The sequence below is a fragment of the Nematolebias whitei genome, chromosome 13 (genome assembly GCF_014905685.2).
Source record: "Nematolebias whitei isolate Nwh7 chromosome 13, NemWhi1, whole genome shotgun sequence".
In the NCBI taxonomy this organism is placed as follows: domain Eukaryota; kingdom Metazoa; phylum Chordata; class Actinopteri; order Cyprinodontiformes; family Rivulidae; genus Nematolebias; species Nematolebias whitei.
The window spans coordinates 8,810,217-8,826,549 of NC_056510.1; the positions used below are offsets into that span (position 1 = coordinate 8,810,217).

General features: G+C 40.8%; 1 protein-coding gene across 1 annotated transcript in view; it reads left to right on the plus strand.

Moving 5' to 3' along the window:
• calcrla (calcitonin receptor-like a) overlaps positions 1–16,333 on the plus strand; it is a 37,666-nt gene that overhangs the window by 10,557 nt on the left and 10,776 nt on the right. The window contains exon 2 of the mRNA XM_037686293.1: positions 16,048–16,156. Within this exon, the coding sequence (XP_037542221.1) occupies positions 16,082–16,156 (75 nt within the window). The 5' untranslated portion in view covers positions 16,048–16,081. The remainder of the gene's footprint in view (positions 1–16,047; positions 16,157–16,333) is intronic.

Genomic DNA, 16,333 nt, shown 5'->3' on the forward strand with positions numbered 1-16,333 from the left:
AAAGTAGCCAAATTCTAGCCAAAATATAAGTAGCACAACGCTAACTGCAATTTAAAAGTGTCAAAATGCTACCTAAACGTAGCAAAATGCTAGCTAAATTGCAAACACAGCAAAAAGCTAACTAGAAGTACTGCAATGCTAACTAAAAGTGCCAAACACTAGCTAAAAGTAGCAAAACGCTAACCAAAATATAAAAGTAACATGCTAACTATGATGTAAATGTATAAAAATGTGACTTAAATGGAGCAATAGCTGAAGTGTAACCGTGACAGGCTAGCTAAAAGTAATGGCCTAAAAAATAGTTACAAAACATTAGCTAAAAGTAGCAAAATTCTAGCCAAAATATAAGTAGCACAATGCTAACTGTAATTTGAAAGTGTCAAAATACTACCTAAATGTAGCAAAAACTAAAAGAGACAAAATGTTAATGTTACGTATTTAGAAAATATCTAAATTATATTAAAAGTCAGCAAGTCCTTAATGAGCCGAACCTTTTCACAGCTGAAGGTTGAAAATGTTCAAAGTATGCAGTAGTTACATGTCCAAATGAAGGAAAGAATAAAGAGAAACAGGATCTCTATACTGTGATACTTAACTAACTGTAGAAGACAAGTATAGAGAACAGAGATCAGGAAGAGGAAATGAGAGTCAACAGGCAGTTTCACAAAGCGCCAAACTGGGACTTGGGCCAATTTGGCCACCTTGGGGAGATTTTAGAACAAAATGAGTCGACATGAGGAGCTGACAATAAACCAAAACTGCTCTGCCAATAGCCCGTCAAGTGAGGTAGTAACAGAGCTGTAACGGTTGATGTTTGAAAACATTTACCGGCAATGTAGCGATGACTTACAGTCTGTGTGACCACCAAACCACCGGGACTGGGCAGTTGTGGTTGAGTGGTTACAGCAGTCATCCTTCAATGCAAGAGTTGGGGGTTCTAATCCACCAGCAGTCACATGCCGAAGTGTCCCTGGGCAAGACACTGAACCCCTCATTGCCACGGATGCGTGTCCCATCGGTGTATGAATGTGATAAAGCTCTGATTAGTCTTTTTAGAATGATTTAATTAGCTTTGTTGATTGAATAGTAGAAAGAATGGATAAATGAGGGCAGAGATTGTGTTGTAAAGTGCTTTGGGTATCTTGTTAAGATAGAAAGGCAGTATACAAGTGAAATCCATTTACCGTTTACATGACCAGCTCCATTAGTTCAAAAATGGTCAGAAGCAGCTTTAAAATGAATGGGTCTGTGCAACCATTTCTCAGAACTGCTTTGTGAAAGTGCCTACTTTGAGTCTGGGTTGCTTGATCACTGCAATGTGCTTCTTTTTGGAATCAGTCAAACCTCCATTGCACGTTTGCAACTGGTTCAAGATGCTGCAGCCTGATTCTTAACTGGTGCAGGCAAAATGAGAGCACATTAAACTAGTTCTGGCCTCCCTTCACTGGCTCCCGGTTCACTTTTAAAATTCTTCTGTATGTCTTTAAATCTCTGAACAGTTCTGCCTCCTCCTATCTCGCTGATCTGCTGCAGCCATATGTCCCACAGTGCTCTCTGAGGTCAGCAGACCAGATGCTTTTATTGGTTCCAGGCACTCATTTTAAGCTCAGAGGTGACATGGCCTTCTCTGTTGCAGGTTCAAGGCTGTGGAATGAGTTACCACTGCATAACAACTCAATTTTATTCCCTGGCTTTTGACACTGTGTGAGTTGATTTTAACTTGTTTGTATTATTTAATGTTAGCCATTTAGTTCTTATCTTTACCTCTGTGGATCATCGTATTTTATGCTGTGTTCTTTGCTTGTTTGTTTTTGCTGTATAGCACTTTGGTTGGCCTTGTTGCTGTTTTAAGTGCTTTATAAATAAAGTGGTATGGTATGGTATGGTATGGGATGGGATGGGATGGGATGGTATGGTATGGTATGGTATTGTATGGTATGGGATGGGATGGTATTGTATGGTATGGGATGGGATGGGATGGTATGGTATGGGATGGGATGGGATGGGATGGGATGGGTGTGTGCACTGTGCACTCTGGGGTGATTTGAGAGTAAACCAGAAGTCCTGTATTAAGGTGTGACAGTTCGCCTGACACAGTTTGGTTATCAGGGTCAAAGTATGGGTTTAGTGGAGGAACAGAGGAAAGAGGAACAATCACCAAATTCTTGCGTTTTTTTTTTTTAACAGACAACCCCCCCACCCACCCCCCCCAGAAGCAAAAACATAAAAGTTAGAAAAATTTGTAAGTGAGGAGGCTCTAAAAATACAAATATGTAATAATTAAGTTGTTAAGTCGTTGTTGTTGATGGTGGTGGTGTTTTGCTTTCGGCTGATTCCTGCGGCAGGGCTCACAGAACATGAATTCGCACAGACGCCTTTGTAGTTTTTCACGCCAGATACCCTGGGCTCGAACCTGCAGCCTCAGGATTACGAGACTGCGGCACAAATCACAGAGCTTCCACGACCTCCATGTAGTAATAAACAACAATAAATAATTCAAATGTGAAACACCCAAACTTCTCAGTTAGCCTAGTGTGACAAAATAAGTGTCCATATCAGATATTTATTAAATATACTCATGGCTTGCCACAGTGTTTTCTTTAAATTAAATAAATGATGCAACTGCTTGCCATACACCTTTCATATCCCTCAGCTGCAGCTCTCTGTGGGCAGCAGCGCCGTAGAGCTTTCCCACATGCTTGATTTGAATCAAATAGGTGAAACCACTAGCACCTGCGTTATTTTCGAAACCAGACACACTTTGGTTAAAGTAAAGTGCTTCAGATAGCGCAGTCCTCTGCTTCTTGTGTGTTGTAGCTGTTAATAAAAGGCAGTTAATTAAATGTTGGTGCCCATTTCTAGATGGGAGCATGGTCGACTATGATTGGTGTGTTCGTCGTCTAATACGTGTACAGCAACAAAAAGTTTAAGCACACTTTTCCTGATTGGAGCGCACATTTTTTTAGCAGTTTCTCTAAATCTGTAGGAGGAAAAGTGAATAAAAATCATGATGGAAAATGAGGACTAATGAGCAAACAGAAATCAGCGTGCTTCGTGCCCATGCTTTGACACTCCTAATGAGTAATAAACATGATAAATTTTAGTGGGTTTAACTGCTCTAAACAGAGGGAATCCAGCAGAAAATTCAGTTGATGAATTATTTGTGTCTTTTGCAGAAACGCTTGGATCTCTCTTCCACTCTGTGTCTTCCGGCACTGCGAGCGAATGTCTGCAGCAGACGTTTATCTTGGATCTCTAATTAGCTTACTTACTCTAGTGTGAAAATATGACTAATGTTTTTGTGAAGTTTAAAAGGCCGCAAGCTGGGCCGTAAACCTATCCTCACTGCTGCAGTTAATTAGTTTATGTAGTTAGTTCAGTTCTCAAACTGCTTTGTCCACTTTTAAATGCATGCAGAATGCAGATTTTAGTTGCTTGTCTCATGTTGATTGTGCTCTTTGGAGCCTGTCGCCACAATTCTATTTTCTAATTTTCTTACAATTTGCATACTTAATTCTTTATTTGCTTCTTAGGGATTTTAACTGGTCTCCAAATGGGCGTCCATTGGTCATTGTTAGTTTGCAAGACAGTGCTTCCTCAGAATCAGGAGGTAAAATCCAAGTCAAACCCAATATCTCTATAGCAACGTCAAAACATTTACATGAAAAAAGATTATGCAGGTGCAGTGCATGACGAGGCCTGTTTTATTTTTAACCTGTGTATTTTTATCTAAGTATTTGTGCTATCTTTTCCTTTGCGTAGACCAGAGGCCTCTTGAATCAGATCGTCTTTCTGTGGGAAGACCCTGAAAGACGTTTCAAACCAAAGAAAGACTCAGTTCAGCTTTAGTCCACAGATTTGGGTCCTGCCTGTGTTTTTCTAAAGCTCGTTTCAGATTCAAGATAAATTAAAGTGATAGTTTATCTCTCTGGGATTTAAATGCATGCATGATGCCACATTGCTGTATACATTTGAACATGTTTTAATAACTTTCTTGTAGACTATAGCCAGAAAATGGTTCTTTGTTTTGGCTCTCTGTTTTTAGGCTTCAAACCAACCATGCAGTCCTGGTTGCATTGTTGAAGGAAAACAAAAGCAAAATGGTGGGGGTGGGGGGGGGTGTTCATCGTTATCAATCTTCACCGCAGTTACTTTAAGCACAACAGGGGTACCATTCATACCCACAAACATCGCTAAAAGCTAAATTAGAAAAACAGAAAGACAGTAGACAGTATAAATGTCAAAAAGTCTCTATTTTGAAGCATTAGCCTAGCATTAGCCTAGCATTAGCTTAGCGCCTTCCTATAGGAGCAGCAATCGCAAAAACCCTATTACCTCTGGACTTGAGTTTGGATCTGGGGACATCTAAAAGGAGCTGGTTATGTGTTCATATTTTCTAGTTGCTGTTAAGACAAGCTGCTGTGTTCTGGATGGTTTGTAACAATGAATTACAATAGTCCAAACGATAAGTAATAAAAGCATGAATCACCTTTTCAAGGTCTCTGAAAGGGAGACAAGACTTCACCTTGGCAATGAGTCTTAGTTGGAAGCAACTGGATTTCACAGCTGCATTTATGTGTTTGTCTAATTTAAAAACACTATCAAAAATAACTCCCAAATTCCTGACAGTGGAATGGTGGCACAAAGCCAAGGGGCCAAGAGTGTCAAGGGCATTACACTTACCAAAGCTGATGACTTCTGTTTTATTTTCATTTAGATTCAGAAAATGTAGTTTCAACCAGCAGATACAACTGAATATCATCAGCAAAGAAGTGAAAAGGGATATGTTTTCTAAAAATGAACCCTAAAGGCAACATATAAAGATTAAAAAGCAGTGGACCTACCTAAAATGGACCCTTGAGGGACCCCACAGATTAGAAGAGCCATAGATGATGAACGTTGTCCTAAATGAACAGAAAAACTCCTGTCAGTCAGGTAGGATCTAAATCAGGATAAAACTGTGCCGTTGATACCGACCACCTGCTCAAGTCATAGTCAACCGTGTCCGCCGCTATTCATTAAGTAGTTGGCTAAGTAGTTTTTGAGGCTCATCAATGACTCCAGGTAGAAGACTTTGATAACCATACTCAAGTCTGATCATATCCACTCCACGCTTTGTTCCTGCGGTGGTAGTTAGCCCAGTTTGCTGCTAACCTGCTGGCTGGCTTCTGGAAGGCTAGCCGGCTTGGCTTTCCCTGATCATTAACCCCTAAACTACTCTCATTATTTTCAATTATGTCCTTTTTCACCTGAGTGATAATGGAGGCCTTCCTCCTGATGCCAGGGACTGAGTGGTGAGATTGCCAGGAAACTCAGGCTCAGAGCCGTATATTCGCAGGGCTCTCTTCTGCTCAGTTGTTCACTTTGAAAACATCCATGCTGCGCTTTCGTCTTCTTTTGATGGGCTTATTTAACATTTAGCAAACAAATTTATGGTACATACAATTCGAAGGATTTGATCAGCTGATCTCTCAACAAAATTGATCAACTTCTCCCAACAGGAGTCAGGGTAAGGAGGACCCTCTTACCTACAGAAACAAATTGGACTCATGATGACAACTGGATTTTGCTGTTTGGGTTGGTGAAATCAGGATTGTCTACAAATTGGTGTAGATGTGTCGAAGCTTGGCAGCGCTCTGACTGAATTATGTGGAGCTGCGTCAGAGCTGCAGCGGGCTGTTATCCGGACTGTGAACTTTCTGGTTGCACCCATGAATGATTGGGAATAATCTTGGAGAAAGCTGTAAGCTCGACTTTTGGCGTAAGGAATCAATTCGGCTGTTTGGAGTTACCATCAGAGAAATATACCAACGAGACTTTAAAAGGCAGAAATGGCAATTTACAAGTTCTGCCTGACTCAAACTGTGGTCTTGATGGCGGACTTATCTCAATACCTCCTGGCATGTTTAGGAAAAACAAAGATGCTTTGTCTGTCCCCTCACCCCTCCCTTCACCAAGGCCGTGGACATGTGACGGAACCTCAGCCAAGCTGATGATAAATAACACCTCTTATCTGGACAATGGCTGAGAGGGGGGCTCTGGACTATGTTACAACCTTCCCTTAAAATTCAATGTCTTCACGTCTATTTATGTGCTATGCTGTGGTAGGATTTTTTGATGCTTCAAATCATGCTCTGTCTAGGACAAGGAGTGAGAGATCTTTTTTAATACCGTCTCACCTCATGTTTTCTTCCCTTTTCTCATCTAAGCAAAAATATTATTCTGAATAAGAATAAGAGGGCCGCGCTTATATCATCAGCTTTGTGCACTACGTCCATCTTTCGGACGACTGTACGTACATGTTCTTGTATCGGTGCAATGATAATAAAGCATATTCTGATTCTTATTCTTATTCTAAAAGTGCTGTTTGGGTGTATTGCTAAACTTGCATTAATGCTTTATCTCTGCATTAACCAGACTGTGACTGCACTGAGGCTGGTGCTGTTAAAAGGCAATTGATTTAAAAAAAGAAGCTGAACTCCAGCAGATTCAGCGCGTGTCCTTCCACCAGCCCACCACGTTAAATGTTTGAGTGCTATAAAAAGCACACATTCACTGTGTTGCCCCCCGAACATGAGCACTGGATGGAGATTTTTTGTGACATATTCTTTCAATATTCATAATACCTTGGGATTCTTGGTTTCATCTTTGTCCTCTGACCGTTCGGCTCCAAGGGCCTGAGGCATGATGGTGACCGATGATGGAGCATTTGGCATCTTAAGCAGCAGCAGTCTCTCCTTATTCTTTTCTGTTTTTTACCCCATGAATGTGACATGCATTAGCATTAGAACTCAGTCTTCTCATCTGTTCTGCACCGTAGTTGTAAACGAATCCATGTGCTCGCCCTGTGGATGCTGGCAAGGGTGTGAATGTGATGACACGAATACGTCAGTATCTTAGTTATTGTCTGCCTCGAAGCCACAGAAGCACAGTCCCTCTTGGTCTGTCAGTGAAGGAAAAGTCATAATCTACGGGAAAAAACAGACAGCTTCTACCTTAAATTCCTTGCATACATTTGCATTTAATTCATAATTCTTTCCCAGACAGCTGTTGATGCCTTGAGCTACAGGGCGGTCTGCTCTCATGCTTGGTTATTAATGACATCAGCAGTCGCGGTGTTCACCTCTAATTTAGATGTTTTTCTTTCACATGGGAAAGCTCTACATATGCACCGCTGATGTTGTGGGAAATGTCAGGGCTACAAGTGACCCTGCTCATGACGAGAAGGATCCATCTCCAAGGATCCATGTTGTCTTATTGGCCCTAAAATGCTTCTACTTTCTCACATCCAGACTGACTCGTGGGAATTTCCATTGTCAATGACCCACTTTTTTCCATTTATTCATCAGCTTCAGAAAAAGACAGAGGACAGCAGGAAGACACACTGCCTGAAACTTGTTCCTCTCGCTGAGGTTACAAAAGGTTATCTTTACTTTTTTCTTTTTGTAAACTAAAAAATATAAAAACGAGTAGTATCAGCAGCTAGCTGTAACTGGGGACTTCCTGTATGAACACGGTAAGATTTCTACTGCAATAACTGTCATTTTTGCATTTTATTTCACCAATTTTAATTAGAAATTCTTACCAGCCACCAAACTTTAGCCCCTAATATTATTAATAACTAATAACGTCAAGTTGAGCAGTTTATTTCACTGTTTTGACTGCCAGTCAGTTAAAACAGATGCAGAGCAGTTCTACTTCCTTTGAACGTGTCATGTTTGTACAGCAGGCACAATTAACCCCAAATCTCTGGACCTCAGTGTCCACTTTATTTGTTTGGATCTTAAAGACCCCTCACAGACTCGTGTGCACACTTCAGAGTGACAGCACACTCTGTCAAGTATTTATTTTAGCCTTCCCTACAGGCTAGGCTTCATTCATCATTCATGAAACAGTGGGGGGGTTTTTTATAGAGTCTTTGGATTTTTGTAAAACAATTGTTTGTACTAAGTCACTCTTTTCTCTGTTGCTGGAAAACCAAATCTATCCGCAGGTTGGGTCAGAGGTATTTGTAATAGATCTATTTTGCTGCTATAATATTTTGTTTACTTAGTGCATACATTTACATAAAAATGTTTGTCTTAATTTTATTTTAACCCCAAAGTTTTTCCACTTTTTTACATGGTAAACCAACACGAAGTACCTCAGTAATTGTGGCCATAAAAAGTCCTGTTTACAGTTAGCCACAAGCCAAGTACAAAGAAAATGTGGAATAAGATGGAAAACCAAGACTGCATCACCCTGAACACACCATTCCCACTGTAAAACATGGGGGTGGCAGCATCATGCTGTGGGGGTGCTTCTTCAGCAGGGAGCTGTAGACTTGATGAACCTACAGATGGAACTAAATGCAGGACAACCCTGGAAGAGAACGTATTAGAGGTTGCAGAAGACTTGCGACTGGGGCGGAGGTTCACCGTCCAGCGGGACAACAACCTGAAACATCCATCTGTAGCTACAATGGAACGGGTCAGATCAAACCAGGTTCATGTTAGAATGACCCGCCAAAGTCCAGACCTACTTGAGAACCTTTGGCAAAAGTGAAAACTGATGCTGACATTCTTTTTCCAATCTGCCATTTTGTAAAGAAGAATAGGGCAAACATTTTAGTCTTTAGGTGTTCAAAGCTGGTAGAGACGAACTCTAAAGACTTGCAGCTGGAATCACAGTGAAAGGTGCATCAACAAAGTATTGACTCCATGCAAATCCCAGTGAGATACTCTAAAGCTTGTGGTTGTAACGAGATAAATGCCACTTTGATTGTTGATATGTGCTGCTGATTAGCCATGTTGTTGAGCTCATGCTGCTGATTTATGTCATGCTGCTGTATTCATTCGCACTCATCTACTCACACAGACTCATGTTCGTGCTGCTGTTGTTCGGCCTATTGTTTTGCACTATTAAATGTTTGGCATATTTCTTAGTTTAGTGCATTTCTTAGTTTATATTTTAGATCCTTAGTACTGTTTCTTTTACAATTTATAATTTTGCTATTGTTGGATGTAACTGGGACCTGTGTACACAATTTCCACATGTGATACCAATGACAATAAAGAACCTTGAACTTGAAAATGTGGTCACCCTGGATGCTTTTCTTCAGGGTGCGTGGCAAAAGAAACATTGATGGTAATTACTGCGGTTAAAAAAAACTGGAGATCAAGTAAGCAGCCGCTTCATCAGCTCTAATACCTCCTATACACACACACACACCAGTAGTGAAGTTATAATCCAGTTTAATTGACATCCGAATGCCATTTGGGTGGAACTGGTTGTAAGATGGAGCGTGAGGCGCCGAACATCCTGTGCTTGTGTACGGATGTTTACGGGCAGCTGAGCGCCTCTGCGGGGACGGAACAAGTTGATAAGAACAAGCAGGACTCTGGCAGCAGGTGAGAAGGCAGCAGATGTTCTGCTTTAACTCTTTTTACTGGGTGACTTTGTGCACGCCTGCAGATGGAAGCGGTGATGTCATGTCTTGTGAGAAGTTTACACGACGAAGCAGCTGGGCGAAACTTTCTGCAGATAACGGCAGGCCACCCAGAGTTTGCACAGCTCTGCTGCTGAGGCCCAAACACGCTGATTATCAAGTGCTGAGCTTTTAGATGCAATTAGCACAATAAATTTTCTAGTGCAGAAAGGGATTTTACTAAATCGGTTATGTCTTCTTCTATCCTTTACGTTTTATGTTAATGCCGTCACTATTTGCCTTTATGTTGTTTCTCTTCTGAGGTATTCCAACCTCCCATATAAACTGAGGTGCACTCTGCACTGCAGGGTCTCACCATTATACCACTGTCACCGCTGTAAAACAGAAAGCAGTTGCTCTTTAGTCACTGCATTAATAATAATACATAAGACCCATTTTCTTTATTTGTTTTATAATAGAGCATGCTGTTTTGGACCATCAGGGACCTCCAGGTGGGACGTGCAGCATGAAGGCAGATGCTGGGAAACAAAATACAGATTTTTCTGTTTCCAGTTCTATCTAACCCATCAAGGTTGTGGTTAGAAATAAAACTTACCATAGGTTGTAAGAATGCATCGACTCAAATTCTTGAATTGTTTTTTCAGATTCAAAATGTGTTCTGTCGTGCATGGACTTTTGAACAGATAGTGTGTTTTAATGGCCATTGTTTGGGTTCTGCAGCGTTATTTTCAGGATCACTGAGTTCTAACGAATATAAATTGTGGAAGAAGGTTTGCATTGCCACTGTTCCACAGCGGTAGGGTATGTAGCTAGCTCGTTACTGACCGTAAACAAAATTGTCAACTGAGCTGATTGAAGCGTTCAAGCCTCCACTTGCCAATAATTCAGACTTGAGCAAATTAATAAAACAAATATTTAAAGCAGCAGACACATGACTACGCTAAGGTGTCAAAACACATGCTGGAAATAAAAGAACAATAGACTGTGTATTAATACACTTTGTATATTGTCAATGAATAGAACCACAAAACAAAGTTTCCTTTTGTCAACTATTTATACCAGCTTTAAAAAAATCAAGTATAAATTACTGTTGTCAAAGTATCCAAAGCTTTCACTCTATACTTGTATGTAACTGTTAACATGTACCTAAATATTAGCTGCATACTTTGTTTGTTTCCCTTAATGTAGCTGCAACAAAAACATGCCGACTCATGACTTCAAAGTCAAACTACTTGCCAAACCTTTATATTTGTGTACTGTTACACCCCCAATGGGCAGATAGAAGGAGAGAGAGGATTAGATCACCGTAAAGGCTGGAAACAAGGTGCCATTCAAAACAAATTACCTTAAGTGAGAGAAAAGATGTGCAAGTAAAAACAAATTCTGCTGCAATTTAATAACTTATTTTGGTCTGTATAAGACTTCATTTGGGTGCAGATCTTGACCACAGTCCACCATTTAATGACCCGCCCTATATGAGGGGTTGTATATGAAGTTGCCATCAATCCTCTGCCAGGTGCCATTGAGCAAGTGTGTTTGCACTAATGGTTCATGTCTCTGTGTGAGTTTGTGCTCTCTGCAAAAGTTGCATGATCCCACTTCTGACACCATGTCATGATAAGAGGCAGGAAGACACAGAATTGCTGGAACATAAACTACTTTTGTTGCGCAACAGCAGGTGCATACATGCGTCTCTCATCAAATCCCCAGCGCGGTTTTAGTTCATGTTCCTAAGCAACCTCCCTACTGTAGCCTCACTAGGACAATAAGGCAAATCTCACAACAGACATAAATACAAAACATGGAGAAATTTAATTTTTGTAAATATTCTTTAAGGTCTGATCTTCGCTGCCATATGACAAGATACATCCTATGTAGCACCACTAGCTCACCAGGAATGTGCATTACCAAGAAACAGCTGGGAAACTTGGCAGGGTGAAGGTTTGTGTGTGTGTATCTATGTGTGTGTGTGGGGGTGGGGGGGTGGTGCGTGTGTGAGTGAAACATTTTTCTGTATATCTGCATCCATGCGTGACGGAGCAGCTGACCCTTTTCTGGCTGTTTCTAATTTGCAGATTATGTTTTACCATCCCTCGTTCACTAAACCCCGCCCCCTTGGGTGATGCACTGATCATGGAGCCATGCAGCGACCCGTTAAAATAAACAGGGTCAAGTCCGGCTGACACGTATTGTTGGGCTAATAGTCCCCCGCTCGCTTCCTCATTTCTCATTTTCAGTAAGTGATCACTAGATTGGACAAAATGGCTCTCCAACTCCATCACTGTTTAACGCAACACCGTGATCTTTCTTGGTGGAATGAAATTGCTCATATTGATAATAAGTCTTTGATATTTTTGCAAACGTTGTTCGTTAAACCTGCAGAACTGTCTAAACGCTTGTATCCAAAGATGGCATTTAGTCAGTTTGCTCACATTATAGATATTTGTCTGTTGCACCTTTTGACATTTTGCATCTTAAAAGATGATATATTAAATTTGTTTGCAATTTATTTATCTGGCATCCTATTGAGCTTTCTGTCATGGAGGATATATGTCTGCCTGCACATGTTTGATTAGGGGAATGAGATTTTTCTTCTGCAGAAACAAATCCCATCTGGTTTTCCCTGAGTTTCACTGGCTTGTTACAATCATATTATTTTTTATTTTAGTCTTTCTTTGATTGCCTGTGAAGAGTGTAACCTAATTAGAAGCCCTCTTCTCACAAACTGTGTCTTTTTCAAACACAAAATGAGCACAAAACTCCTCCTGTGAGCTCTAATGAGTTGTTTGTGTTCCATCTAATTTCATGCACTCAGCTACAATTACTGCAGCTCGGTAATCTCTGTTCTGAAACAAAACTGATTAATCTGTAGGATGAACTGCAGCTCCTCTACCTCTACAGATAAAATGTATATGAACTCATTTGTATTCTGGTTTGTAAAATCAGCTTTTGCAAGAAAATTAATGATCATGCGAGCAACAGAAATGTATAATCCTTGACATGCTGGTGAGACGTGTGCTTGGAATGAAAACTTGTTCGTTTAGGTTGTTCCTGTTTGTTTTTCTGCGTGTTGCAGGGTTCGTTTAGTTGTTATTTCCCTTCAAATTTAATTAGATTTCTCATTTTGCACATTTAAAGGGATGGCCTAGTTCTGCTTGTTTATCAAAACAAGATTTATTTAATTTCAGATTGAGAATAAATTCAGTTCTGCGTGTCATATTCTGCTCATACGTTCCGTCCAGACGTGAATGTTGTGAGCATGAAGAATAAGTGAGTTACAGACTTCCATTTTGGTGTGTGTAAGAAAGTTTCCTTTAGAAAATTGCGTTGCCACATCAAAATTCAAGATGGTCACCACCATGTATATACTGTATATGTAAACTGGTCACCCCAATCACTTGAGGAAACAATGCTTTCTAGTTTTTATATTGCTTAAAAATATATAAATTCCTCAAATGATTGGGGTGGCCAAAGATTAAGCTATGTAGGCCAAGGCCACCATTGGCCACCCCCTGTCTCCACCGTTGGTGTTGGATAAAATTGCTCCCTCCACTCACCAGGATCTATCACTTTGCGCTGCCTCAGACAAAGAAAATAATCCTACCGGTACTTCTACTTGAATGTCTCGTACCAAACATTACGGTTTACTTGTGGGAGTGGTGGCGCAGAGGTTAGAGAAGGTGGGCCTGTGATCAGAAGATCGCCAATTCAAGCCCCGGTACAGACAACATCAAAAATGTGGGTGGGGTAGGTGAAGCACCCACACCTGCCCCCACCCTCATTCGCCCCGCTTTGGACCATTGAGCAAGGCCCTTAACTCCCTTGCTCCCTAAACAGGTCTCTCTTGAAAAGGAGTTCTCGTGGCTCAATGAGACTACCTGTATAAATAAAAGGGTAAAAAAACTAAAAAACTACTTATATTTCCTGTTTAATTTCAGTTAAAAAAAAAAACACTTATCTCGAAAACTACAAACATTCATTGTTCAGGTCCCTAAGCGATGGCAGACATCAGCGTACAACTTTTTCATCATGTTACCCATTTATGAATGCACCTGTGCTGCAGGAGAAACTGATTTCTTTCACATAATGCAACAGTGAAAATAATAGACGCATCCCATGAGAATTGTATTAGAAAATGAATAAAAACACAAAGTTTCCACAGTTCAGCTCTGTCCACAGCTACCATTATTAGCCACTATAAGGGAAAGTAGTTCCTCCTGAGGGATGTATTTCTGTTTGAATCCTGACTCATGTGTTATGCAGTGGCTTTGAAATCCCTGTGGTCACCAGCTTTACTCTAACTAGCTCTCTGTAGTTCTCCATTTTAAACTGAAAGGTGTAAACACATTTTACAGCTCCGGTCATGTTTCAGGTTGTGTGATCAACCACAAAGGATGATCAATTTACCAAACGCAGCAGAAAGATTATGAGCTATGCTTAAATGAGTTCTAGCAGGAGTTTGATTCTATCAGGGGTTTTTTCCCCAACTGTGGGGTTCTTTCATCCTTTCTACATGGACTCTACTCTGAGCTCCTCACCCTATCTCTAACTGAGCCTGGCCGTACAGAGAAAGCTCATTTCAGTTGCTTGTATCTAGGATCTTGTTCTTTCAGTCACCTTATGGCCATGGGTTAGGGCTGGAACAGAGACAGAGCAGTAGACCCTTCTTTACCTCAACACAGCCACCTCATTACTTCAGATCTATCGCTCCCACCTATCTTCACTCCTGAACAAGAATCCCAAATACTGGAACTACCCCACTTGAGGCAGACTCATCCCTGACCTGGAGGGAGCAGTCCACCTTTTTCCAGTTGATAACTATGGCCTCAAGCTTAGAAGACCTGACTCTCAACTGCATCACATTCAACTGCAGAATGCCCTAATTCTTTTTGAAAATCTACCAAGTTGAGTTATTATGGAGGAATTCTGTTTTGCCAGAATTAATGCTTCACAGATAAGTCTTGGACAGTTGGATATCATCCAGAAAAAGGCTTACAGATCATCAGTGGGGACAAGGATTCTGGCCAAAGGTATTACGCCATCAGCAAACTCAGCCATCGTAATGCAGTCATTGCAACAACTCTTCTCTCTCCCAACTGCTGCCCAAAGTGCTGCTCCTTCTAGCTCATTTTTCAGGTAATAAGTTATAACAACCAGAGGTCAACACCCAACCATGTATTGACACTCCCTAAGTCCTCGACCATAAGCCTGGGCAGGAGCCATGTCCAGTCTGCAGCAGCAATTAGAAACAAACATCCTCCTTTGGTTGTTGGAGATACCGCATCAAGAGGTTTTCAAGCCTTTAAACCAGGACTGAACAAACACCTCCCCAGAGAACAACTTTTATTCCATAATTCACGATGATGTTACTATACAAATCGGTCGCCTATTATCGTGTTTTCTTGGAGTAGCTGCAGATCACTGTTAGTCTTTCTTTGATTGCAACGTCATAGTCTGCTGTAGCCCGATAAATAAAAAGTCATGGGTTGAAGAAACCAATGGAAGCACATCATCCGCAAAAAGCAGAGATGAGACCCATAGGGTATCTTCCCTTCCACGATTCCACCTCGAGATCCTGTTAATAAACACCAGGACTGAAGACGAGCACCGGGAATGAGCTTGACTTTGTGCCGAGACGTTCTCAGCTCTTGCTTTGGTTGCAACAAAACCAGATAGTTCTTAAAGTTGACCCCAATCCCCTGGTGGAGCACAAAAATGGATGTATGGAGTTTAACAAGGTTGAGTCAGGTCCTCTGGATGGATTCTTCTTTGTTGAAACGAACAAAGTTTGAACAAAAATGAATCCATCCAGAGGACCTGATTCATCCTTGTTAGATATATCAACCTGGATTATTGAACTTGCATCAGGACAATCTGTAGGGTTCCTCTCTAGATCTTTTACCTTCGCAATGCAACCTTGGATAGGTGGTCAGACATGAATGGTTGGATGCATGTTCTTTAACCACAATCAAGCCCGAGTTTCAAATATGAGGCCTTGTGGTTAATTTTGAGAAAGTATTTTTAGGAGCTTTTAACTGACCTAAATTAACATGCTGTCTGTAGACTGTCAGTTAGAATTGTTGTCTCAAAATGCATCTGTCTGTTCCCAGGAAATTTAAATCCATCTGTGTGCCTAGTTTATTGTTTGTGTTTATTATTAAACGGTACTTTCGGACTGTACTTATAAAGCGCCTTTCTATCTTATCAAGATACGCAAAGTGCTTTTCACTACAATCTGTGCTCTCATTTACCCATTTATATAGCACTCTACTATATCTTAATAAAGATTAATCAGTGCTTTATCACATTCATGCACTGATAGGACACTCATTGGAGGCAATGAGGGGTTCAGTGTCTTGCCCTGGGACACTTCGGCATGTGACTTCTGGTGGAATCAAATCCCCCAACTCTTCCATTGGAGGACGACTGCTCTAACTACTCTGCCACAGCAGCCCAGGGGTTTTAGACATGTCTTTGTTGAGATTTATCACAGATTTATCATTTTGAAGTCTGTTACCAGCTGAATCAACACAGATGGCAGCGATGTTTCAGCAACAAAAAGTGTGAAGTGGTCTTTATGTGGGAGTGTATTCAGTTGTTTTGTTCTCTGTTTGTTTCAGATCTGAACCTGGTGAACCATTAGCTGAAAACAACATGGCTGACAGGAATCTGAGCAGCTTTAGATGGCGCTGGATGGTGGTGCAAGTTATTTTCTGCAGTCTAACAATGGTAAGAAAGCTTGCACCCTTCTCTGAAAACACACTCACATACGTGGGGATGAAATCAACATTTTACTCAATATGATATTCATATTTTACAGGCTGTTAACCATCCATTAAAGGCTTAGATTCATATTGTTTAAGTCAGTTTATGTTTGAAATATGTCAGTGAATGGAAAAAAAGCTG